The 25,324-nt window shown below is 39.7% G+C and overlaps 1 protein-coding gene across 1 annotated transcript in view; it reads right to left on the reverse strand.

The window, feature by feature from the left end:
• The window catches only part of LOC126252776 (E3 ubiquitin-protein ligase HECW2-like), a 188,730-nt gene extending 163,717 nt beyond the window's left edge, over positions 1-25,013 (reverse strand). The window contains exons 1-4 of the mRNA XM_049953705.1: positions 24,645-25,013; positions 21,796-22,324; positions 20,863-21,010; positions 10,087-10,291 (exon numbers count right to left, since the gene is read on the reverse strand). Coding sequence (XP_049809662.1) covers positions 10,087-10,291; positions 20,863-21,010; positions 21,796-22,324; positions 24,645-24,893 — 1,131 coding nt within the window. The 5' untranslated portion in view covers positions 24,894-25,013. The remainder of the gene's footprint in view (positions 1-10,086; positions 10,292-20,862; positions 21,011-21,795; positions 22,325-24,644) is intronic.
• Positions 25,014-25,324: the final 311 nt, after the last annotated feature.

Consider the following 25,324-nt stretch of genomic DNA (forward strand, 5'->3'; position numbering starts at 1 on the left):
TAAAGGAGACAACTCACTGAATAGTACAAGCATTGAGCCCTCATCAGGCACACAAAAAATAATGAATACTATGTGTGCTGTAGCTCATTAAAGGATCCATCCAAAATCTAGAGAAGTTTTATGCCTCTCAGAGACTTCCACACTTCTGCTTTTCGAAGAGTTGTCTCCTTTACTCCTACATTGTTGTAATGGATATGTAGTGTTTGGTTTGGAAGAAATTATAATATGATAGTTATGGCCTATTGTATCTCACCATATCTTTCTCACAGTGTATATAAGTGTTTGTACCTGTGTATGAATATGTAAACAAAATGGCTACATAAATTGAATTTATATGGTTAAAGATGGACAGTTAAATTATTGAATTATTCATAACAAAATTTTTGGGCTTGCTGCCTTCCAGGAAAGTTTTTGCACCCAAAATATTCTTGAAACTAGCAGCTGGCTGAAACCCAAAGTAGAATGCTCTCTTTGTTTGTTTCTTTTGTCATTTCTGACTATGTAGGTTGATAATAATAATAATAATAATAAAACATTTTTGTATTCAGAGGAGCAAGTTTGTGATTTATCATGTAACTGAACTTTAATGCATTTCTTTTTGTCCTCATGTGGATGATCACATACTTTTCCTTATAGAGAGAATTACGGCACCATTCAAATACTGTGTCTATGTCATTTGTCTGTGACACAGATTCCCATATGGAGGACACAGAAATAGGCATCCTTGGTGTAGAGAAGCAACTGAAAGAGTTGATAATAAGTAAGTCACCAGGTTCAGATGGAATCCCAATTCAGTTTTACAGGGACTGCTCCATGGCATTGGCATATTACTTAGCTTGCGAGTCATGCTTGGGTTGTTGTTGTTGTGGTCTTCAGTCCTGAGACTGGTTTGATGCAGCTCTCCATGCTACTCTATCCTATGCAAGCTTGGGTAGCTCAGATGGTAGAGCACTTGCCCGCAAAAGGCGGAGGTCCCAAGTTTGAGTCTCGGTCCAGCACACAGTTTTAATCTGCCAGGAAGTTTCATTTTTGCACACACTCCAGTGCAGAGAGAAAGCTTGCTTAGCTCTGCTAGTACTTCATTTGTAAGCTAATGAACTGCTTTCCCCCAGGAGAATTCTTTACAAAAGCCAAACTAACAGGCAATTAACAAGTTCTATTCAGTTAAATGAGTCAATACAAACACTTTTGAAATGACTGGAAAGAGTAAAATAAGTCTGTAATTAAACCTTGTTTGGTTATCTTGAACTATGCTCTAAAACACGATTGTAAAAAGACACTGATTGTCATCATGGCAGCAGCATTGTATGTTTCAGTGTGTGTGTGTGTGTGTGTGTGTGTGTGTGTGTGTGTGTGTGTGTGTGTGTGTACTTTCTACTAGAAAAAGTCAGAGCTCAGAAGTCAGTGAACACTCTTTCCCATTACGTGTGTCTATGCACCACATATCAGTTTTCTGTAGGTGAGTTGTTGCCTTTCCCATATTTAGTGCATTGCTCCATCCAGAAATTTCCTTTATTGGTATGGTTGATTACAAAGATAGATTAAAGTTAATACGAGGGTGGTTCCAAGAGTTCTCAGAATCACCACGAGAGGTCAGCGCTAGCGCAACGAACTGTTCACGTGATATTCATTGGACTGTTGCCTGTAAACATGTGCCACATCAGTGTTCTTGGAAGAGAACTGTGGCGGTGATGTGGCTCTGTTGTAGTTCCCACGTAGTGATTTGCGAAGATGGAAATAATCGAGATTCGAGCAATGATTAAGTACTTCGTAAAGTAAGGTATGAGAGCAAAGGACATTCAAGCCGATTTCTAGAATACACTGGGGGACTCTGCTCCTTCACATTCAACTTTGCCAAGTGGACAAATGAATTAAATTTGATCACGAGAGCTTAGATGATGATCCACACAGTGGTCGGTCAAAATGCGTCACTACTCCAGAAATCATTGCAAAAGTGCACAAAATGGTCATGGAGGATCGCCGATTGAAAGTGCGTAAAATTGCTCACGCTTGCCTGATGTCATCTGAAAGGGTAATCACATTTTAACTGAAGAATTAGAAATGGAAAAAATTATGTGCAATATGGGTCCTGTAACTCTTGACACTGATCAAAAACGCATGAGAATGGACACATCGGAAAATATTTGGCCCGTTTTATGAGAAACGAAAAAGATTTTTTGCACCGGTTTGTGACCACAGATGAAACTTGGGTGCACTACTATACCTAGAGACAAAACAATAGTCAAAGCAGTGGAAACATGCTGATTCTCTGCCACCAAAGAAAGCAAAGACAATTCCTTCAGTGGGAAAGGTCATGGCATCAATGTTCTGGGATGCAAAGGTGATTCCTGTTGTAGATAATCTCCCCACCGGGCAAACAATTATTGGAGAATATTGTACCTGGACAAACTGCAACAAAAGACACTTGGAAAAGGGCCAGGTTTAGCAAGGAAGAAAGTAATCTTCCATCAAGACAATGCGCACCCGCACACACGTGCTGTCATCATGGCAAAATTACAATAACTAAGGTGTGAATTGTTGCCACACCCGCATTATTCATCTGATATGGCTCCGTCCGACTTCCATCTCTTCCCAAAACTGAAAATTTTTCTTGGTGGATGAAGATTCACTTCAAACGAAGAATGATAGCCAGAGTTGACAACTATTTTGCAGGTCTGGAGGAAACTCATTTTTGAGGTGGGATCAAGGCACTGGAACATTGTTGGACCAACTGCATTAATCTACAAGGAGACTACATTGAAAAATTAAAAAAGTTTCAGTGATGTAAGTACTTTTTTTTCTATTCTGTCCCAAGAACTTTTCAAACCACCCTTCTACTATCAAGTCAACATTCTGCTAGAAATGTCATCACAGCAGAAAAGTTACTATCGGTAGCTTCTAGTGACATAATTCTGTGGTCTCCTCAGATGTTGTATTTCTGTAACAAATGTGTGTTGGTGGCACATGTAGTATCTGTAAAGGTAAAGCTAACGCACTTGTATCTGGCTGTACGTTACTAGGTTTGGAGTTAGCCAACAATTTGAAAGTACCACCATTGCTACCAGAACCTTTCCCAGGGACTCAATTTTGTTTGGACTGCTATTTTTATTTGGTCTTTAATTAATAATTTTCAAAATAATGTTGGATTTATTGTTGAAGTGTTAAATTTTTTTTTTAGCATATTGCATGTGTTTCGCTTTTTTAATAATAGATTGGAGGAGTTTACACTACTGATAATGATAGAGTTTCAACATTGACAATAGTTCTCTTCTGAATTAGATAAGAGCTCTTTTCCTTGCACAAAATACACCAATACCTTACTATATGACTGTTCTTTATGCAGCATTTAACTATAATGGCCTTTTCACATTATGGTATTTTTTCTTTTTTATGGCCCATAACGTTTCATTACACACCCAGTGGTGGCACTCTGTTTAATTTGTTACACGTCCAGTAATGACATGAGACACTGTTTATATTCAGGTGGCTCTCCTGCATTTTGGTTATGTCATCACTTTATTTACCTTGCTATGAGAGAGGTGGATACCAACCCGATGAAGCTTTCACTGAAGACAAGACAGGACTATTGGAAGTGAATGCCTGAAAGATCTTACATCTCAATGTGTGTGTGTGTGTGTGTGGGGGGGGGGGGGGGGAATTAACTTTGCTCCTTGGTGCTAATGCTGCATGTGAATTTTACCTAAAACTACTTTTATTCTATCTTTCCAAAAATTCAAGGTGGTTTTAAAGGACTGAGCAAGAAACATTGTCTGTCACTTGGAGACCAAACAAGAAAGATTAGTAGTAGTATGGTATTCTGCCCTCTAGCAGGTCTTGTCATGGGTTAAGCCTCTTCCACTTTTGTCTGTCCATAGCCAGTCTTTTCATGTTTGAATATTTGTCTCCTTTGATATTGTCCAGCATTTGATATCTTCCTTTTTCCTCTTCCCCTTTTTCCCTCCACCATTCCTTCTATTCCTTCCTTCAATAAACAGTCCCTCATCAAACACTGTCCAATCCAGTTCCGTTTTCTCTTTCTGATGACTTTCAGCATTTTTCTTTCTTCCCCAACTCTTCTTAATACTTCTTCATTCCTTACTCGGTCTTCCCATTTCACTTTTTCCATTCTTCTCCATATCCACATCTCTAGCGCCTCCAGTCTTCTTCCATCTTCCTTCCTCAATGTCCAGGTCTCCGCACCATATAGTGCAATGCTCCAGATGTAACATTTGCCAAGTCTTTTCCTCAGATCTTTGGTTAGTGGCCCACAATGTAATTTCTGTTTCCTCTTCAATCCTTCTTTTGCCATTGAAGTTCTTTTTCTAATTTCTGCGGGGCAATACATATCATTCATTATTACACTTCCCAAGTAATTGAAGTTACTTGTTCTATTTCCTCTCCCCTTATTTTCATACAGCATTTTCTCCCCTTTCCTCCAATTACCATGCTTTTCGTTTTCTTCTTGTTAATCTTCATTCCATATTCTTCTAATTTTGTGTTTAGACCGTCTAACATTTGTTCCATATTGGATGACTAAAATTATTTTAGGAGGCTAGTTTAAAAATTACTTTTGCCCAGAAATAAAAAATTAAAAAAACTGAAGGACAATAACTTAAGCAATAAGGCATTGCTTATTTTGGGTAATTCTCCAGGGCATCTGGTTAATTTATCTGAATTATCTGATGATGTGTAGATTATCTTCACAAAAATACAACAGCTCTACTCCAGCCAGTGGATCCGTGTGCAATAGGCACTTTTTAAGTCCTCAATGAAGAAGGCAGGGCTAAAGTATCTTGAGGAGTAAACTCAGCCAATGCCTGTTACAAAATGCTGCTAAATGAGACACAAAGCAAAGTGAAGCAGGCAACTTTGCACCAAAATTTGGAACTGAGTCAATCCACTAAAGTGGAAAGAGAGGATGGCAGAATATAATAGTTAGTGATTTTTCATATTAATGTCCATCAGTAGATTAAAACAGTTTCTAAATTTATGAGCTAAAGACCATATTATTTTATTAAAAACTTGGAAAAGATCCAATTAAATTTTTAAGAATCTGTATCAAAATTATTGATTCATTATATAGATTTTTGCTTTATGGTCAACTTTTACGGAAATCATGTAGGCCTTAAAGCGAGGTATCGGTGTACTTTAATTTCAGAATTTATCTATCCCTTATTTTTGCTTCTTTTCAATCTTACTCCTGTTTTTTGAACAGGAATGCTCTAGGAATACATTTAAGAAAGAGTTAAATTTACCTTCTACTTTGAGTTTCTCACTAGCATTCTTCCTAAATTTCTTTCTAAACACTATGCTTGAGATGTTGTTAATGATTCTATGATACAATATTTTTCTTTTGTGTTGTGTAGCCAGTATATTTTTATTATTAACATTGACCATCATGACTATTGATTTGACAGCTAAATCAGTGTAGGTTGTTGGACCTTAAAACAAAACTCAGTGGTTGTTGCACTTCTTTCAATCCTCGTAGTGAATTTTACTGTGGAAATTAAACCACTGCTGGACATCAACTCTAGGTGCCCTTAATAGTACTATCTGACTGAGAATAGACACTAAAGACTTTATAAATAATGTTCTCCATTTAATTTTGCATAACACCATTCAAATGGTTTCTAGGTGCTCTCTGAAGCTTAAGATACTTCCTGTTGGTGACCTGTAAACTGCAACCTTTCTACAAAAAACAGTATCATATGCAGACAGTTCACAGAGCTCCCGATATTATCGACTAGATTTTTATAACCCTAAGTCCAATCATAAATTTTGTCTGATACTTCGCGAGCTCATATTTTGTTTGAATGCCTTCCAGAAGTCAAGAAGCATGGCATCAACCTGGATACTATTGTGAGTGGTGATTTTGGTCTATGGACAAATGGAGTGACCCGAGTTTCACAAGATATTTATTTGTGGAATCTATGTTGATTCCTATAAAGGAGATTTTCACTTTCCATACAGATTTTAATGTGTGAGCATAAAACAAGATATTTTACATTCAATCATCAAATAGTACAAGACTTAAATAATTGTATATCACCAGTTGGTATTTCCAAGGCATTTGATTGTGTAGATCATGATACTCTCTTGGAAAAATTCCATGTTTTATGGAATTGATGGCTTTACACACAGCCCATTCGAATCTACTTAAACAGAATGTAAAAAGTTGTGATGAATAATTCAAACGATGTCGGAAAGGTTGAAAATTTTAGTGAGTTGGGAAAAATCACAAATGGAGTCCCACAAGGTTACGTTTGGAGCCCACTTCTTTCCCTATACAGAGTGAACGTTAATAAAAAGTGACAAACTGCAGGGACAAATTCCTGACTGGAAATGGAGGAAAAAATGTACTGTGTACATGGGTCCAGAAATGCATCATTGCCATGGTAGATGCTGCTGATGAATGCCATGTGTTCCTTGTGTGTTGCTGGCTGTGAGATTGATGGCAGCGTACTGGAAGCAACACAATGGACCAATATTCATTTCAGGAACAAAGTGAGATGGTATTTGTGTATGTCTAATCAGGTGGAAATGGTTGAGAGGCAGCACGGCTGTACCAAAACTAGTACCCTCACAGACACCAACCATATCACACAACATTTCAAGCCCTTTTTGAGTGTTTGTGTGATAATCAAAACTTTCAGATAGATGAATAGGCAGTGGAGGGGCAGAATGTGCCTACACCAGATGTGGAGGATATAGAGACACACCATAGTACAAGCTCCAGGCAAGTGGCTTGCCAACATAAACGTATCTCTATCTGGCAACATTGGATTCAGCTGGCAGCAGCAGCACACCGATGACGAATGTGAGTTGCAGGGATTCACAAGCTTTCTACCACTGTCTGCCTCCTGCCCTGCCATCACAAACCCAGAACAGTGTCTAGCCTATAAGGCATCACTGCAGTCTATAGTGCCAGTGAACTTAAATTGAAAGTTGTTTGTGTTATCGGTAACAGTACAACATTTTTGTTAGTAGCTAGTTTTGTAATGGAAAGAAATAAAAGGTATTCATATGATGTGAGCTATAAATTGAAAGTAGTAGTATATACAGAAACACATGGAAACAGAGCAGCTAAGCGGCATTTTGGCCCTCCATCAACAGAAGAAAACAAAACTTGCATGATTGACGTGCTATTGAAGAAGAACGGGAAAAAAATGAGGAAGACTAAATGTGCAAATAAAGAACTGAATCCAAAATTTCCAAGCCTGGAAAATGATGTATTGAAATGGATTTAAGGACACCATCAAAGTGGCATTAGAATTAACGCAAAAATGATTCAAATACATGCTCGTAAGCTAGCGCTACAATGGAACTTAATGGAAATTAAGTTAGAGTTGGTTTGTGCTACAGGTCTATGAAACATCATGGACTTAGCATGCGATCCAAAACTAACATATCTCAGAAAATGCAACAAGGGTATGAAGAAAAAAATATTATCTTTCCATTGCTTTACTATTCAACATTGAAAGAAAACAAGTGTGGAACTAAGCCATATAGCGAATATGGATGAAACTCCTCTGGCATTTGATGTACTGAGTAACAGAACTGTTGCCATGAAAGGTGCTAAAACTGTAACTATGAGGGCTAGAACTTAAATAGTGGCAACTATGTATTCACAACTGATACAAAAGAGTTACATGTTTGCACCTGTTACTGTCCTTCAAAGTAGTCACCATCCTTCAAAGTAGTCACCAGCGTTGCGTGGAACCCATTGCCAGCGATGTGGAAGGCGTAGTATACCATTAGCAGAGCCCTATCTGTTGATAGTGCGAATGGAGCGGTCTACTGCCTGTCGAATGTCTGGAACAGTTCTAAAGCGAATGCATGAAGGGGTTCCTTCATCTTCATAATCAAATCAAAGTCACAAGGACTTAAATCTGGGGAGTATTGTGGATGGTACAGTACTTCTCAGTCCCATCGACCGAACAGAGCAGCCACAGCTTGCGCTGTATGTGGCTGCGCATTGTCGTGCAAAATGATGGGTGGGTTGCAGGTGATCCTCCAAAAATGAACAGTAATACTGTGCATTGACGGTCTGCCGGGAGGAATGTAATGTGTTAGGATAACACCATCACAGTGGCACATGAGAATCACCATAACTCTAAACAGCTCCATTCACACCATCAACAGAACAGGCTCTGCTAATGGTATACTACACCTTCCACATCGCTGGCAACTGGTTCTACACAATGCTGTGACTACTTTGAAGGACAGTAACAGATGCAAACATGTAACTCTTTTGTATCGGTTGTGAATAAATGGTTGCCACTATTTAAGTTCCATCCCTCGTATAAAAATAAGTGGACATGAAAAATGCACCACACTGTCGTTCTTTCATGTTGTGCTGATGGTAGTAAACTTAATCCAGTGATCATTTTCATGTTTAAAATAATGCCAAAACATTCTGAAATACTGCCAGGTGTGACGTGACAAAGGTTTGATGGATGAAACTGGTATGCAGTTATGGATTAACAGAGAGTGTGACAGAAGGAAAAGTGCTTTATTGAAGAAGAGTTCTCTTCTTGTGCTAGATCAGTTTAGTAGTCATTGGGGGGGGGGGGGGGGGGACCAGTGGAAGAGAAATTGAGACAGGAAAATACAGAGCTTACTGTTATTCTGAGAGGACTTATACTTCACAATTGCAACCTCTTGATGTCTTGACAAATAAACCATTTAAAGTGTATATGGGAGAGGAATGGAACAAATGGATGAAACCCAACATGAATTCGCACCAAAGGGAGCTTTAAAACAACCTACAATCAAACAAGTGTGTCAGTGGATAAAACAGTTGTGGTTTAGAGTGAGAGAAGACATTATTGTTAAATCTTTCAAGAAGTGCGGCGTAAGTGATGCTCTCAAGGGCAGTGAAGACCATCTTATATATGAAGAGGACCATGATGACAACAAAGAGGAAGAAGAAGGAAGTTCAGGTTCACTTTTCAGGGATTTAAAAGTCCAGTTTTTTCACCCAGGAGAAATTGTGTTTTTAACCAGGAGACCCGAGAAAAATCCGGGAATATTTTTTTCCTTGTCCAAGTATACACCCTGTAAAAGGAACAGCATGATTAGTCTGTAGAAAGTCATTGTACCTCATTGACAAGAGTGTACAGAGTACTTTGGGATAAATGCATGAGGTGTAATATCAGATATCAAGTTATCATGCCACACATATTACAAGCCTGCACAAACAGCCTCACTCACCCAATGAGCCACTATTAAACGAGACCTTGCTGAGCCTACTGAGCAGAATAAGGCGGGTCTGTTACAATTTCACTTAAAATTGACATTTTACTAGCTCTTCCTCAGCCCACAGCAGAGAAAGAGGCATGTCCAACAATGACTTCATTCCTCTTAAGTCACATACAGGTTCCTCACACAAACCACAGGCATTCACAACTTCCATTTACAAATACCTATGAATAAATGTATTTAATTGGATAGACAAAAAAAAATCCACTCACCAAGCAGCAACAGAACACACACACAAGACTGTTGTAATTGGCAAGCTTTCGGAGCCAGTGGCTCCTTCAGGCAGAAGAGTTGAAGGGGAAGGAAGAAGGGTGAAGAAAAAGGACTGGAGAGGTCAACCCTTTGCTTGAAGAAGGAGCCACTCGCTCCAAAAGCTTGCTTATTACAACAGTCTTCTATGTGTGTGTTCTGCCGCCTCTTGGTGAGTAAATTTTTTACCTATCCAACTAAATAATTCTATCAATAATTGATTGTTTTTGTTGTTATATAAGATTAAATGTTTATATCAGAAGAAATCGCATGCCTTTTGTCAAACTGCAGTCCTCATCGAACCATCTTCTAGCAGCTGTTTAGGGTATTCAACACACGTATATGTTGCCCATCATTACAATGGTTTATGAAGTTTGTAAGAAGACAACAAAGTAAATAAAACATATGGTTGTACTATGTAAAGATCAGCCAAAGCTGTCTCGGCAGAAGAATAAACGAATTTGAACTTAGGTGATGGAAAGTAAGAATGATCAGTCGTGAAACAATGACATATATTAAAATTACATATTGGCATAAAATCTGATAGTGGCACTCTGTTAAAATGCTGGAACTAACCGCATTCATGTGCAGTATTGAGAAGAAATCTGGTCGTGTGATGAATTTGACAGCAGGCATTTGATGTATTGCTTCTGCTGGTGTCACATGTGGAGTTCCACCACTAGTGCTTGCACCAGCTTCTGCCTGAGACATGTCAGAGCTGCAACCAGCCTCATCCGTTTCTGGCCTTCTTGATGTAATGGTCCTGCGAATGCTCTGATACCTGCAACAAAACGAAATTGCATGTAGAACACGTCCACTCTTCCTCCTTCATTCTCCATAACTCTGATTTGGATGTGCTGAATGAAGAAAATTGATACTGCATTTTCTCAAAAACCAGTCATAGAGATCAGTAGTTCATAATCTTTTTCAACTCGGCACCTATATTGCTGGGTTGCAAAGTCTGCTGCCCCTTCCACTATCCATGTTATCACCAAAATTCTTCCAAGTTCAAACTCAGTCATAGTTATGTCCTAAACAAACCTTTCTAAGTATACAACATTACCACCATCACAGCTGAAAAACTGGATAAGTTTATATACTGGATAACTTTATATTCTGATTAATCAAATTCTCTCATGTCCAAAATACATTTTGTAATGTTTTCAGTGAATTTTTTCAGTTTGCTTTTTTGAGAGTGGATCATAGATTTCATAATACTGAACATGTTTTTATAAAATTTGATATTTTAAACACCATATAGTGGAGATGCTAAGTCACAGGCAGGCACAAAAAAGTGACTGCTAAATAAGTAAGCAGCGTCTGGCTTCAGCAGCCAGAGACAGCGGTCGTGTGTGTGTGTGTGTGTGTGTGTGTGTGTGTGTGTTGCATTTGCATGAATGTGTTAATATATGTTTTCTAATTCAGAAGAAGGCCTTTTGGCAGAAAGCTTACTTGTTTAGCAGTCTTTTTGTTGTGCATGTCTGCGACTCAGCATCTCTACTATATTGTGAGTAGCAATCTATCCTTTTCACAATATTGGCACACCATCCTGGATTTTCCATTCCAGAATATCTTACTGCTGCAGAACATTAAGTCATTTCAGGCTCTGAGACTATGTTTAATTTCATTTTAGGTGGGCTGGAATGTGGGCTGATCCCGGCGGTACTGCGGTGCTGGGTCAACATGTCACAATGCTGGAGGAATCCCCTAACACTCTGTCATGAGCCAAAAATGAGTTTAATATTCTGGTCCTAGTGAAAATCACCAAAAATGTATTTTAATCAGGTAAGTCATGGATGGGAAAGGTATTTTTGGGGAAGGATAAATAATTCAAACATAAAATACCATCACATCAATGAAAATAATGCATTTTTGAAAATATACTATAATTTGATGGATAAAAAATCTACTCACCAAACAGCAGAGAGGGAAAACGTATTTAAAAGTTAAGGAAATGTGCAAGCTCTTGGAGCCAATGGCTCCCTCTTCTGGCAGAAGGATAGAAGGTGAAGAAACCGGGATGAAGGATGCAGTGACACGTGCATATACTTCCAAAAGGCCGCGCATGCTGCAGTGCTCTATATCAGCTGTAGGGGGTGCCTCAGACGTGTGTGTGTGTGTGTGATATATATATATATATATATATATATATATATATATATATATATAAAAAAAATCACTGTCAGAGCCTGCAATGGACCCCTGTCTACGTAAGGCTAGCTGAGCCGAGTTACACTCAGCCTCAGTTTTCTATGTGTATTGCTACAGCTCTTTGTGTATGTAATTAGTTCCTGCTAAATGTTACTTAAATACAGTGTTCAAGTTGTTAGTGCTTCCATGGAATAAAGTTGTGTTCAGTCTACTGTCCTGTTGTATGTATACTTAATTACAACGTAATTGGCGATGAGTGTGGTCCTGTTCTCTGTGCAAGTTTCTACTGTTGTTGGTCCTCTGATTATTCTCACAATGGCTGATGATGTTACGGAGGAAATTTCACGTTGGTTGGTCAAACAGCAAGAATCAATTGCCGTGGCATTGCATCACCAATCACAGGTGCTGGGCAATCAAACTAAGGTACTTCAATCATTGGCTTCTGTTTTGTCTATTCGGTTTGCTCCTCCATCTGTGTCTCCCATTGTTTTGCTTTCTGCAACCCCCATTGTTTTTCTACCTCCCTTTTCTACACACAATGAGTCTGTTGAGGGATGGGACACACATGAGCTTTTGTGATTACTGATACTATTTTTTGTCGTGCCTTGTTCCTTTCATTGATATTGCCAAAAATGTATCGATTCCTATGTCAGCTTGCCCCTATGTAGTATCCGTCTTCTTTAACATTTGACCAAATGTGTGAACTTCTTCCAGAATATTAATTTAAGTGCACCCATGTTACTGCATCGCGAATTGAGTTTTACCACTGTAGGAAGCACGGGCAGCTGAATTCCATAGGTTAAGTCATCGTCATCATTTTATGTCCGATGTGCATAAAGATCTATATGCTGATCAGAACATCATTCATCCTATCATTCATGTAGCTCCAGATCATGACATGCGAGAGTGTGCCCTCCAATGTGAAAATCCACCCCTCTCCAAAGTTTTAGGTACTGCACAGTCGTTCGAGGTATCGCGAGCTGCAGGAAACGAAATTGAGTCATGGTGTGAGGTATCAGCAATCCAACCCTCACCTCCACACCACACTTCAGATAGTTCGCAGGGGGAAGATTGGTCACAGTGGCCCGTATACGATCACAGTGTCAAGGTGGCTAGCCTCGCTCCCAGCAGCAGCTGCACCAACAAAGTAAACAGGCCAGTAAACATCAGTGTACATATTCTGTGCTCCCGTCCTGCCCTTATTGTTTTATTAAACATGAGTGCCCAGGCTGCACAAAATCCGAGGCTACCTGTCATAACTGCAACACAAAAGGTCACATTAGTTCTATTTGTAATGCAAAAACTGAGCACAATGATCCTGATGTGGATATGGGCGTAAACATTGTATAGGCTATTTCTGTTGTGCCAAACAAGCTTTTCATTGATGTTTTTTGTAAAATTCTGCACATGCAAGTGAATACAGGAGCTATGGTAACCTTGTTAAACTCACAATCTTATATGGACCTGGGCTCCCCTCCACTTCTACCTTTGTTATGAAAGTTAGTAAATTACAAGAAACAGAGTATTCCTATTCTTGGCCAATTCTCTGCCCCAGTGACCTAGAAGTCAGTAATATGGTCACTTACATTTCTTGTTGTAGATAACGTGCATACGAAGAATCTTTTTGGATTAGATGCTTTTAAGTTATTTGGTTTTTCCATTTCAGATGAAGTGAATGTAGTGTCTGAACAAGTGCCGTATACAGTGTTAGATACATTATGTTCTGAGTTTTCCTCTTTGTTCTCTCCTGGATTGGGGTGTGCCAAAAATTTTCACGTGCTCATGACCATGAAATCTTCTGCTTGGCGTTGTTTTTTTGTGGGTCTATCTGGTTCCAGTGGCACTCGGGTAACAAATCAAAGATGAATTAGTTTGCCTTGCAGAAGCCAGCGTTGTTCAGCCTATTGCATCAAATGAATGGTCTACCGCATTAGTTATAGTAATGAAATCATCGGGCCTGTTACGCCTCTGCAGTGATTTTAAAGTTGCTGTGAATGCACAGTCTATAGTGGATACGTACCCAATACTGCACCCAGACAAATTCTTTGCAAACTTAGCAGAGTCGTCAGGTGGTCGACATTTTTCAAAAATTGAACTGTCGGAAGACTATTTACAGCTCCCTTTGGATACGGAGTCACGACATATGTTACTTGGCAATACTTCTTTCAGACTGTATCAATATTTGTGGTTGCCTGTTGGAGTTGCCAGCACTCTTGCTATTTTCCAACATTTTTTGGGACAACTTACAGCATCTTTCCTGTGTTTTGCAAACTCTTTGGATGATATTTCCGGTGTCTCCAATGTGAAACATTTAAAAGATCTCCATACTTTTTTTTTTCCCTCCAAGCAGCCAGACTGAAGTGTAATTTAGAAAAAGTCAGGTTTTTCAACTTTCTGTCATTTATCTTTGGTTTGAAGTTTCTTGCAAGGGTCTCAAATCCCTACATCAACACGTTTCTGCTATTGTGTCACTTCCATGCCCCATGTCAGTCAAAGAACTTCGGGTTTTTCTAGGCAAAGTCGCCTACTACCATAAATTTTTGCCTGGGGCGGGGACAATTGTGCAGCTGTTACATGTGTTGCTGCACAAAGGGACTTAGCTTCACTGGTCATTGGCTTGTGAAACCACATTTTGCACCATTAAGACAATGCTGCACCTTGCTGAGTGACATACCAACCAGGCTTTCATATGGTTCTTGCGATGGACACTTCACAGTACGGGCTGGGGGTGATACTGTCTCATAGGTTTCCCGTTGGCTCCATGCGGTGTATTGCTTATGCCTCAAAAATGCTGACTTCTGCTCAAACTAGATACTCTCAGATAGAAAAGGAAGCTTTGACCATTGAATATGCTGTGAAGAAATTCCCTGTTTTTCTCTATGGTACCAAATTCTTCCTGGTCACCGATCACAAACCATTGGTTTCCTTATTCAGACCTTCTGCATCGTTACCAGATAAAGTGGCACTTCGCATTCACCATTGGTGTCTTTTCCTTTCATGTTACAACTAAGAGATTCATTTCTGTCCTGCGAATCAACATGCAAATAAAAATGCCTTGTCCCACCTGGCAGCTGGTCCAGAACCAGGATTTGATCAGGTGGAATTGATTTGTTTCCACATTGATGTCACCACACAGCATGTGATTGATGGTTTTTCCTGTATTAGCATATGGGTTGTGAAGGCTGTAGCTTCAGATCATGTTTTGTTGGAGGTCATAACATTTGTACAACATGGTTGGCTGGATTCATCAGACACCTCTTTAATTACTACATCTTTTGACAGCAGTTGTCTGTTGTGCATGGTGTTCTGCTTTTGGACATGGATCATGTGGCCCCTCGGGTAGTGATCGCCTCAGAGCTTTGTTTGGAGGTTGTCAGTTTATTACATGCAGATCATTGGGGTGTACCATGCACAAAAGCATTGACCCGTCAACATGTGTTTTGGCCCAGCTTGTACGGTGGTGTTACCTGCCTTGTTGTCTCCTATTCACAGTGTGCAACACATCAAGCAGTTCACCAGGTATCATTGTCTCCTTGGCCGATGCTGTCATATGCATGGGACCATGTACATGTGGATTTCGCTGGTCCCTTTCTCAACACTTATTGGCTGTTGGTCGTTGTCGCATATTCTCATTTTCCGATGTTGTTCATTGTGTTTTCACAGCCACAACTTCCACCACCACAGCCTTGTCAATTTTTTTTTTTCTTTCGTTAGTGTCTAATAATGGTCCACAATTTTCAGAACAAGAGTTTGCAGCATTTTGCAATTCCCATGGTATCTGTCATATCGTCGCCCCACCATTCCATACACAATCTAATGGTGAGGAAAGCCCAGTGTGAACGTTCAAAACTCAGATGGAAAAAGTATGTGGCCAACTCTTCGTCTGACACTGTCTCAGATCTGTTTCTCTCTTTTTAGTGTTTCCTGTCGTTTGGCGAGAAGAGTCCAGTGGAACTGCTTCATGGGTACCAGCTAAGGACACTACTACACCTCCTGCAATCTCCACCTGTTGGACATCAACCCATGCAGCTGCTGCGCCTCTTCTAGCCGGATGCGGCTGTCTGGGTGCGCGGTTTTGGACGTCACCCTGGATAGATTCCAGCTGTCATCGCCAGATGCTGTCTGGTGCGCAGTTTTTGAACGTCACCCTGGACGGATTCCATCTGTCATCGCCAGATGCTAGGGGCAGCATCTCTGCGACATCTGCATGGAGGACAGACTCTGCTTGGGGTCACCATGTGGATGGCCAGGCACCCCCTGATGTCACACCATTGCTTTTAAGCTTGTCCATGTCAGACGTCGCATCAAATGCTGCTTCCAGTTTACCACTCCTGTGCAGGTGAGGGCATCCATCCTCGGTGGCTGAACAAGCAGTTCCTCTATTGCTCTAACACCATTGTCAGAGATTCTGTGACATATTCCTGAGCAACTACTGATACCAGTATCACCAGCACCGTGAGCACCATTACCAGAACCAATGCCTGAGGCCGACATGGAAACAAACCTGGCGTTGCCATATGGTCTGACACGGGAAAACAAGCACAGAATGTGTCGACACTGGAAGCACTTCAGAGCATACACCACCTCAGCCAGAGCCCAGCGGGTGAGGAGCACAGCATGGGTGTCTCAAGAATCCATGATCTCCCTATGATAGGAGGAAAACAGTGACCTGTGTGCATACTGTGTGTGTGTGTGTGTGTGTGTGTGTGTGTGTGCGTGCGTGCGTGCGTGTGTGTGTGAGAGAGAGAGAGAGAGAGAGAGGAGGAAAAAGGACTGATGAAGTTTAGGAAATGGTAAGATTTACAGAAAAGTCACCCAGAACCCTGTGTTAGGGGAGACTCACTGAATGAGATAAGAAAAGACTGGTTGTTAGGGGCTGCACCAATTGAGATTTGAAAAACCTCATTTGGCGCAGTCTCCAACAATCAGTCTTTCCTTATCATCCCATCCAATAAGTCTCCCTGCTCTGCGTTTCTGGGTGATTTTTTCCATAGCTCTCCTTACTTCCTAAACCAACGGCCCTTTTCCTTTATCTCCCTTCCTTCCCCTTCATCTCTTCTGCTACAAGAAGGAGACACTGGTTCCAAAAGCTTGCACATTTCCTTAACTTTTATATGTTTTTTCTCCTGCCACCCCTTGTGAGTAGAGATTTTATCTACCCAAATATATTAAAATACTGTCAGATATAAATGTAGAATATAAAAGAAAATTAAAGGTACATGTTAATGTTTCATAATTAGAAGACTAATGTCTAATGCAAGTCCAATGAAATTCAAATAAATATAATAATAGTAGCATTTGTTAAATTAATCACATGATTCTGTCATCAGTGGTTCTCTTGTACCTGATCCTAACTTTGTGATATTTGGTTCTGTCTTCACTACTCAATCACAGGCCACTCATTTCACTTTGTTTATTTCATTTGATGGGAGCTACTACACTGCACAAAAGTAAGCAGATGGAAGAGCTAAAATGAGCAACTTAACTTCTTGACACAGAAGAGGATTAGGAGTTCTTTACTTTCAAACAGAAACATTTCTAGCCATGTCGTTGAAAACTTGTTTGCTTAACTTGTTTGCTTTGGAATCGTCTTTCAAGTTAGCCAACTGCTCTTGAAAGCTTGGATGAAATCATCCCGTGTCCACTGAATCCACATTGATACTCTAAGGGCACCAAGTTTTCATGTCTTCTTGGGCTTGTCTTAAGTGTAAGCAAGAAGTATTCAAGTCAGCATCTGAAAGTGTCTCAAAGTTTGTGCTAACCTAAGTTAATAGTTTGCTTCAATTCATTACATTCCCAGACTTTCAGCTGTGGGGCACCATCTTGGATTTTAAGAACGCAATGTGCTTCCTCAGCCTCATCTTTGATCAGAGGTTAATGTGGTTACCATACCTCCATGATTTAAAATGTATGAAGGCACTAATCATCTTGAAATATCTTAGCAGTAAGAACTGGAGACCAGATTGGTCCTGTCTGTTCACATTCTATAGAACTTTTGTCTGCACCCGACTTGACTATGGCAGCATAATGTATGGCTCTGCTAGACCCTCCTAATTAAAGATACTGGATGCTGTCTGCTGTGCAAGCATTGGACTGGTGACAGGAGCCTTTCAACCCAGTCCCATGCCCAGCCTCTGTGCAGAGATTGGTGAGCTGCCTCTTACCATTTGGTGATAACTGCTCATGGTGCAACTTGTATACAAAGTGAGGTTCCTTTCAAAACATTCTGTTATTGATATTAGAGCTGAACAATCCATACTAGGTTTACCAGTCACCAGGTAACTAAGCCCTTTCTTGTCTGTGCAAAGGACTATCTAAAGCCACTTGGTGCAGTAGGCACATCAGTTCTTAAACAGGGATGGAGAAAATCTCTCCCGGGATGGCTGAAGGGCCCACTCTTTACCTGGACATGATGGAGTAAAACAAGATCAGTTCTCAAAACAAGATCAGTTCTCTGCCGGTAGTTTTAAAAAAGGTTTTTAAAAGAACTCTTATTGAAATATTGCAAACACATGTTGGTTTATACCAACAGATCAAAGCTAGGGGACAATGTTGGGTATTCTATTATGTTCCTCACTTTGTCATTAAAATTCGCCTACAAAGGCACTTCTCTTTGTACCATGCAGAGCTGTGGGTCTTCAAGAAGACACTGGAGCACATAAGACTTCTTGATGGATGGACATCTTTTGTTTGCATGTACTCTCTTAGTGCTCTGCTGGTTATTCAACAATGTTCCCAGCAAATAGGGTAGTTCAGATGGTCCAAGACACTATCCACCTCCTGCACAGGCATAAGGAAGAGGTGGCCTTCCCTGTGTCTCTGGGCACATGGGAACTGAGACGGACAGGAAAGCTGACAAAGCAGTGAAAGCAGCCCAGCCTACCAGAAAAATACCGTAGTTCACCCTAACACCCCACTACATGCTATCGTGTCATGGGTAACAAAGATAGTGTTCGCTGAGTGGGAAAGACAGTGGCTTGAAGCAGCCAACAACAAGTTTTGGTCAGTCAAACCAATTATTCAACCATGGTGTACTTCCTTTTGAGCTCCAAGGAGGAGTGAAGTGGTCCTCATGTGGCTCTGTATCAGACACTGCCCAATGACACAAGCTTATCTCTTGCAGCATGAAGATCCATTGGAAATGCGATTGGTTTCAATGCATTTTTGGGTGGCTGGCTGTCCTATCATTTCCGCAATCAGCCAGTCATCTTAATGCCATTAACATAATTAATACTATTAACATATGACAATAGTATGAGTAGGTATACTGGAGATTATATCTGAAACTTTTTGTGGCAGTGGCTGTAATTGTATGACCTCTGCTTTTCGTTGAGAAAGGGTGCTGATGACCAAGCTGTTTAGTGTCCAACTGTTTTAAGTCCACCCAGCCATTCAGCTTAAGTTGTTTGTGTGGAGGTTCAGTTTGGCAATGAATGAAGATAGTACACCTTCAGCCTTAACGAAATTCATTTGTCTCCCCCGAGTTCTGAGTTGACCTCAATAACTCTGACTTTGTCGAATATATCTAAATTAAAGGCAATGCTAATACATCCTAATTAGTTTGCATCACGAAGGCTTGGGCGAATTTGTCAGAGAAACTTGATTACTGTATTGTATTAAAAGGTTCATAGAAACATCACAAATAATTTCCTCTTGACAGCCATGTCACGTTTGCATTGTCCGCCCCCGATAGCTGAGTGGTCAGTGCGGAAGAATATTAATCCTAAGGGACCGGGTTTGATTCCCAGCTGGGTCGGAGATTTTCTCCGCTCAGGGACTGGGTGTTGTGCTGTCATAATCATCATCATCATTTCATTCCCATCAACGCGCAAGCTGCCAAAGTGGCGTCAAATCGAAAGACCTGCACCTGGCAAACGGTCTACCTGACAGGAGGCCCGAGTCACACGACATTTACATTTTTTACCTTTGCATTTAGTAACAGACTTCTCATTTTTTCATCTTTCTCTTTACAGAACATGTAGAAAAATCTGAATGCACTCTTTCCCTGTATACAGCAGTTCTCTTATCTTGTAAGCAGCATCAATGACATACTGCAGAAATTCATGCAATTTCTCACTTAAATTTTTAGGGATGAGGTGCTGCCTCTGTATTACACAATGGATTACATTAACAATGGTTGTAGTTAATTTTAAAACTGCTGTAAATTTGTGATATCAAGTTACCATGGATGCAGGTCCATCAATTACACATGCAAATATGTTCACTGATGGAAGTTTTTTTTTTTTTTTAAGATTCTTCGAATTCCTTGTATACAGAAGAACCTTTCATGCTGGTGGTCAAATTTCCAACACTCAACATGTCATTGTGATTAAATAAGCCAGTTTTAAGTTAACAGCAACATTTCATTGTCTGTTATAGCCTGCTGATCATAAATTTGCGTTCTATACGCTTCAAGGCACTAAAAAAAATTTTTCCATGTAAAAGACCATCTCATTTGTTCCATTTGAACCTGTGCCATTACCAAATGAAATGATTACATTGTGGCACAAGTGTCAGGCCCCATCACTATAGGGACAATTTCTTTAACTGTGGTGACTGTATGATATTTCCTACATTTTGCTATTACTAACGAAACTTTATAGGAGGAAGAGGCTTTTGCTTGTGCTGAGAATAGGTTTTATGAATAATTTTCCCATAGCGTTCAGTTTCTCAAACTTTTTGAAGCTTGGAAAACTGAAATTACCTTCCATAATTTGTCAAAATGCAATTTTCCAAGGTGATTACTTCCTATTAAAAGCATCTATGAAGCCTTCTTGATTTGAAAAAGTCTTTTCACAAATGGATGAATACATATTTCAAATTTCATTTGAATATTGGTGGTACTTCTTTTTCGCAGCAATTGTGATAAAATATATTTACAAAAAGCACTGGTTATGTCACTGCCTATATGCCACAGATTTTCACTGTGCTGTAGCTAATATAGCGTAATGTACCACAACATCCACACAGCTTCAGCAGTTGCTATACTGATACTTCACTGTTGCTGAATAGTTGATCTGTGTTCAGCACAATGAAAATGACCCCCTGGTGAGAGCCATAATACCCAGCTAGAGAGCCACTGAACTAGATTACAATGCACCCGACAAAGAACTATTCATATTTACCTCATGATATGATAAGAGGTGAAAGAGGATGTATAAGATGAAGAAATAGCATATCAAATAAACTATGAAATATTACCTCCGGTCCAACTGTTGTCTCTGCAGCTCATTACTGACAGGCCTGCTGCGGGAAGCTGACCCCGTTGTGGGGCGTTGCCAAGTTGTTGTCCTGTTCACATGGTCAATATAGAATATCCGACCGTGACTGTCAATACGAGCTTCCCAGTCTGTAGAAACAATAATACTGAGATATATTTGCCTGAAGTACAATGAATGTGGCACTCTTGCTACTACACAAGAATGAGGAGTACATAACACATTTTTGAAACAAAAAAGTTCTCTAGGCGATATAATCTAGCCTCCGAACCACTAACTTACTTCTTTTGGATCATGTTCCACTCAAATGCATACATTAAATTTATTTTAATCCAACTGAAAATAGCTCTGTAGTCTGATTTCTGGGGTCATGAAGCAAAAGTTAATTTCACAAAAAAGTGTTACTGAGATCTGTCAAGTTACTTTTACTGTATAAGAATTTTGTTACACCTTGCTTATACAGGAGATTGTATCTCATTATCAAGTGTGTGAAAAACTGAATAAACTAACATCTATGATCAATATCTAATTATCATTCCCAATTACTTAAACTGTACTGAATTAGCGAATGGTTGGAAAGCAAAAGTTATAATTAGAAAAAATACACCCAACCCAAGTGCAGTTGCATATCTGGAAGAACAATAGTGCATTTTGCAACTAATTGTGGTGTTGTATACACTCAGTGCCTTTGTTCCTGATTATCAGAAAAAATATGATATACAAAGTTATATTTGATGTTATACCTTTTATTTACCACTAGTGATCAAATAGCTCCATCTGTTCCCTCCAAAGCATCTCACAATCACAGAGTAGCCTCATCTCATAATCAGATATGCAGTTCACTTGGTTTGGCTGTATCTGGTGTTTCTCAGAAATAATTTGTTAGTATTAATAGGAATAATTCACGCACACTTACAAGGTGGAAGAGGTTCCTCTTCTGAAGACAATTCAAGTCTCTGTGTCTTAGCAGACCTCTCAGGAATAGAAGGGAGACGAGTTGAAGACATGTGGCGTAATGGCAAAATTGTACATCCCTCTCCTAGCCTCTGATGATGCATAAACATTCCAGGCATCTCTGAAAGCTGATCACCATTCCCAGCTGATGTAGATGCTGAAGACTCTCGGGAACAACTCGGCCCTGGAATTGGTGTGGGTGAGGAAACACGTGCAGTGCCAAAACGAGTATCATCTGATGTTTGTGGATAATCCCTTGCTGTGGAGTCTTCATGCAGAGGAATCATCATAGGTTCACTGGCACGAGGGCGTGCATGATGAGTTGGAGTCGGAGGGCACATGGGAATGTCTGATGCACCTGCAGCAACCACACGAGACAGAAGACGATTGTAAGGTCGAGCTGTTGCCGACATTCCAACAAACCTCTCACATCGTCTGAAGTCCTGCGATGGGTGTCCATGCAGTGTCGATGGCAGAGGTGGATGACTGACCTAGAACATGACATCATTAGGTTTCAAATTACATACTGTACTCAGATAATTTCAGATTATTATATGTAGAGAAGTGCTGACTACATTTACCACAAATAAGTCAGTAAATGATCATGTAATTATATCACACTATTTTTTCTTACACTTTACATGTAATAACAATGGACAATAAAGAAGTTAACAGTCCATAAATGTAACAGTTGTGGAAGTGACCTAACCTTCAAAAGAATGATACTGAACTTTAGAAGAGTAAAGACAGCATGCAGAGTGTTACCACTTACTGTTAGATACCAAACCAAAATTTCACAATTGACAGGAAACTGTGAGAGATAATGCAGTTGCTCAGAGAAAGAGGGAGAAGATGAAAGAAGAAAAGAAGAATGACTAAGGAAGGCAGAAATAATTATAGACAAACACGTGCATTTATACATGAAAAAACAAGCTGATAAATCTGAACCTTTCTACACTCTAAATCTGTACCTTTTCATTGGTAACAAATATATTAATTAGTCCAAGAATACTAGAAGTATACATAGTAGTAGTCAGTAATATCTTACTAGTCTGTTTACAACAATACTAATCTAACTTAATTTTGTTGTCTGTTCTCATTAAAATTATTTATTTCTTCCCACCTCACTTCATCCATCATTTGTTATCACAGTCAACTGTTACAAATTCCTAGAAAGATTTCTGCACTGTATTAAATTCTCTCTCATTAGGTCTGCTGCATCTCACTCGAGCACAAATCGTTGGTAACTCCTAATTAGTTTCTTAGCCTTGTTTCATCCAAACTACTCTGGGTTTGTGCCAAATGGAGTAATTTGTATTAGTTGTTTCGTGTCGAGTGCTTGACAGTGAGATAATTAGTGTCCATGCATAAACAATGATATGGCTACAGCAAATAAATTACAAATATTACAATAATATTTTGAAATTAATAGTATTAAAATGATGGTACATCAAGGCATACAAAATGGTCTAAGATTTACAAATAAAAAAAATTATTTTATTGTTGGTTCTGAATAAATGACTGTAGAAAGTGGTCCTATATAACTTTTGGTAGGAGCTGAGAAAGCATGAAAAAAGTGAGTGTCTTTCAATACAGATCACATTATCACTCAAAATAGACCACAAACCCCAGTCGAATTACGCACTATCCTCTGGTTAGAAAACTGGGAGCAGTCTTCACAATGTGACATACAGATTTGTTCGAACAGGTACTTCACATTGGTGAATCCAGTCACCAGATGGTGAAGTAATGTCTCAGAGTGAGGAGCACTTAATCCCAACCACTAACTGAAACAAGCCACACACAATCAGCTAGCGCAGTCTCAGCTTATTTTACCTCATCTCCAACCACCAATCCTCTCAGTGATACATGATTCTGATTATCAATAGTGGGATCTATGTGTCAGCTGAAGTAATAGTGGGATCACTGCTGGTAAAGGGATGTAACAGTGTGCCACAGTAAATGTTGCCCACACCTCTTGAGCTGCTGCAAATTCATTGCCTTGAATCCCACATTTCTGGCACCTAGCAAAATATTACTTCTATCTCAAGATGTTTTGGACGAAGGAGGATATCCTATATGAATTGATCTGGTACTGAAGTCTACAGCATAATGTGCACTCTGAGAATCACTGCAGATGAAGAATTTAGTGTGTCATCTGCTCTCAAAGTCACACGTATTTTTGTTAACAGACTGAATTCATTTAGTGGTACAAATTTTCAGAAAAAGCCAAGGCTATCTTTCTATGTTAAATCATCAGCATTAGCTGACACAATTGTGGTGCTGGCTTCAAACAGTGTAAAAACTGAACCCACAAAATATGTGCTCTGCTGTGTACTGTGACTTTCTTGAGAAGCAGAAGGGGGCCATCAACACCAGACCCTAATTTCATTCCTTCACAAAAGGCCAATTATGTTCTCAAGAAGCTCCAACTTATTTTTGGTATCTTGAATTACGAGGGAGAGATCAAGTAAAAGATGTCCAATCTGCAAATGCTAGTTATGTAACCAACTCTGCATTACTACCTCTGCTACTTTAGCTTCAAGAGTACAAAATATTTGACAAGTTTGAGAAAGGAAAACTACAATGAATCCAAGAAATAAGCGTATTTAAAAGAAGAGGAAAGATGAGAAGAAGAAGAAGAAGAAGAAGAAGAAGAAGAACAGAACTCTTAATATAATTCCGAAGCACTAAACTAAGCAGAGTTCATGAAAGGAAAAAATGGGAATGAACTATGAGTACTTTTCAGTTAAGCCATATTGATTCATGCAAAGATAAGTGCAGTCAGGTAAATGCTGTAATGTTCCTTACCTGCCGTGACAGAGGCCTGTGAGTGCGTGGTGGTGCCTCATGTTCTTCCGAAAGACTTCTTCCTCCAGGATCTAAAAAGTCTTGTCTCTCCCTCTCTGCCATTAGGGGACAGATGGAACCTTCTGCTGTGCACACAGAATCCTGTGATAGTTGTTGTGGTGATAACAGCTGTTCTTCTAAATTTGCAACATTATTCACAATACCAGAAACAATGGAATCGGTACTGGAGCTGCGGTTGCTGAGAATCATAGTACCAGTGTCTGAGCTTGAGCTGTTGCTACATTCTGTAGTAGTTGAGAGAACAGTTCCCGACTCTGATGTAGAATTGGGAGAAACTGGAGAGAGGGAAGAAGATGTGTTTGGAACTGATAAGAAGCTTGAGAGATCAGACACATTTGGATCTGAAGTATCACAGTCTTGACAATCTTGATTACTGGCACTGCAGTTTGGTGATGCTGCTCCTTCCGACAAGGAATCAGTAAGTATTACAGGTGTAGCCCCAATATGGTCTTGTAAAGGTGCTCCTTCACTTAAGTTACGACTGTCAGATGTGCCCTCTCTACCTGAGCTTGTTTGTTTCTTTGTAACTGACACACCACATTCATCTATTGGCAGATTTGTTTGACTAGAGACAGATGATGAAGTAGGTGTACAAATGTCATTTCTTTGGCTTTTTTGGT

The sequence above is a fragment of the Schistocerca nitens genome, chromosome 4 (genome assembly GCF_023898315.1).
Source record: "Schistocerca nitens isolate TAMUIC-IGC-003100 chromosome 4, iqSchNite1.1, whole genome shotgun sequence".
NCBI lineage: Eukaryota > Metazoa > Arthropoda > Insecta > Orthoptera > Acrididae > Schistocerca > Schistocerca nitens.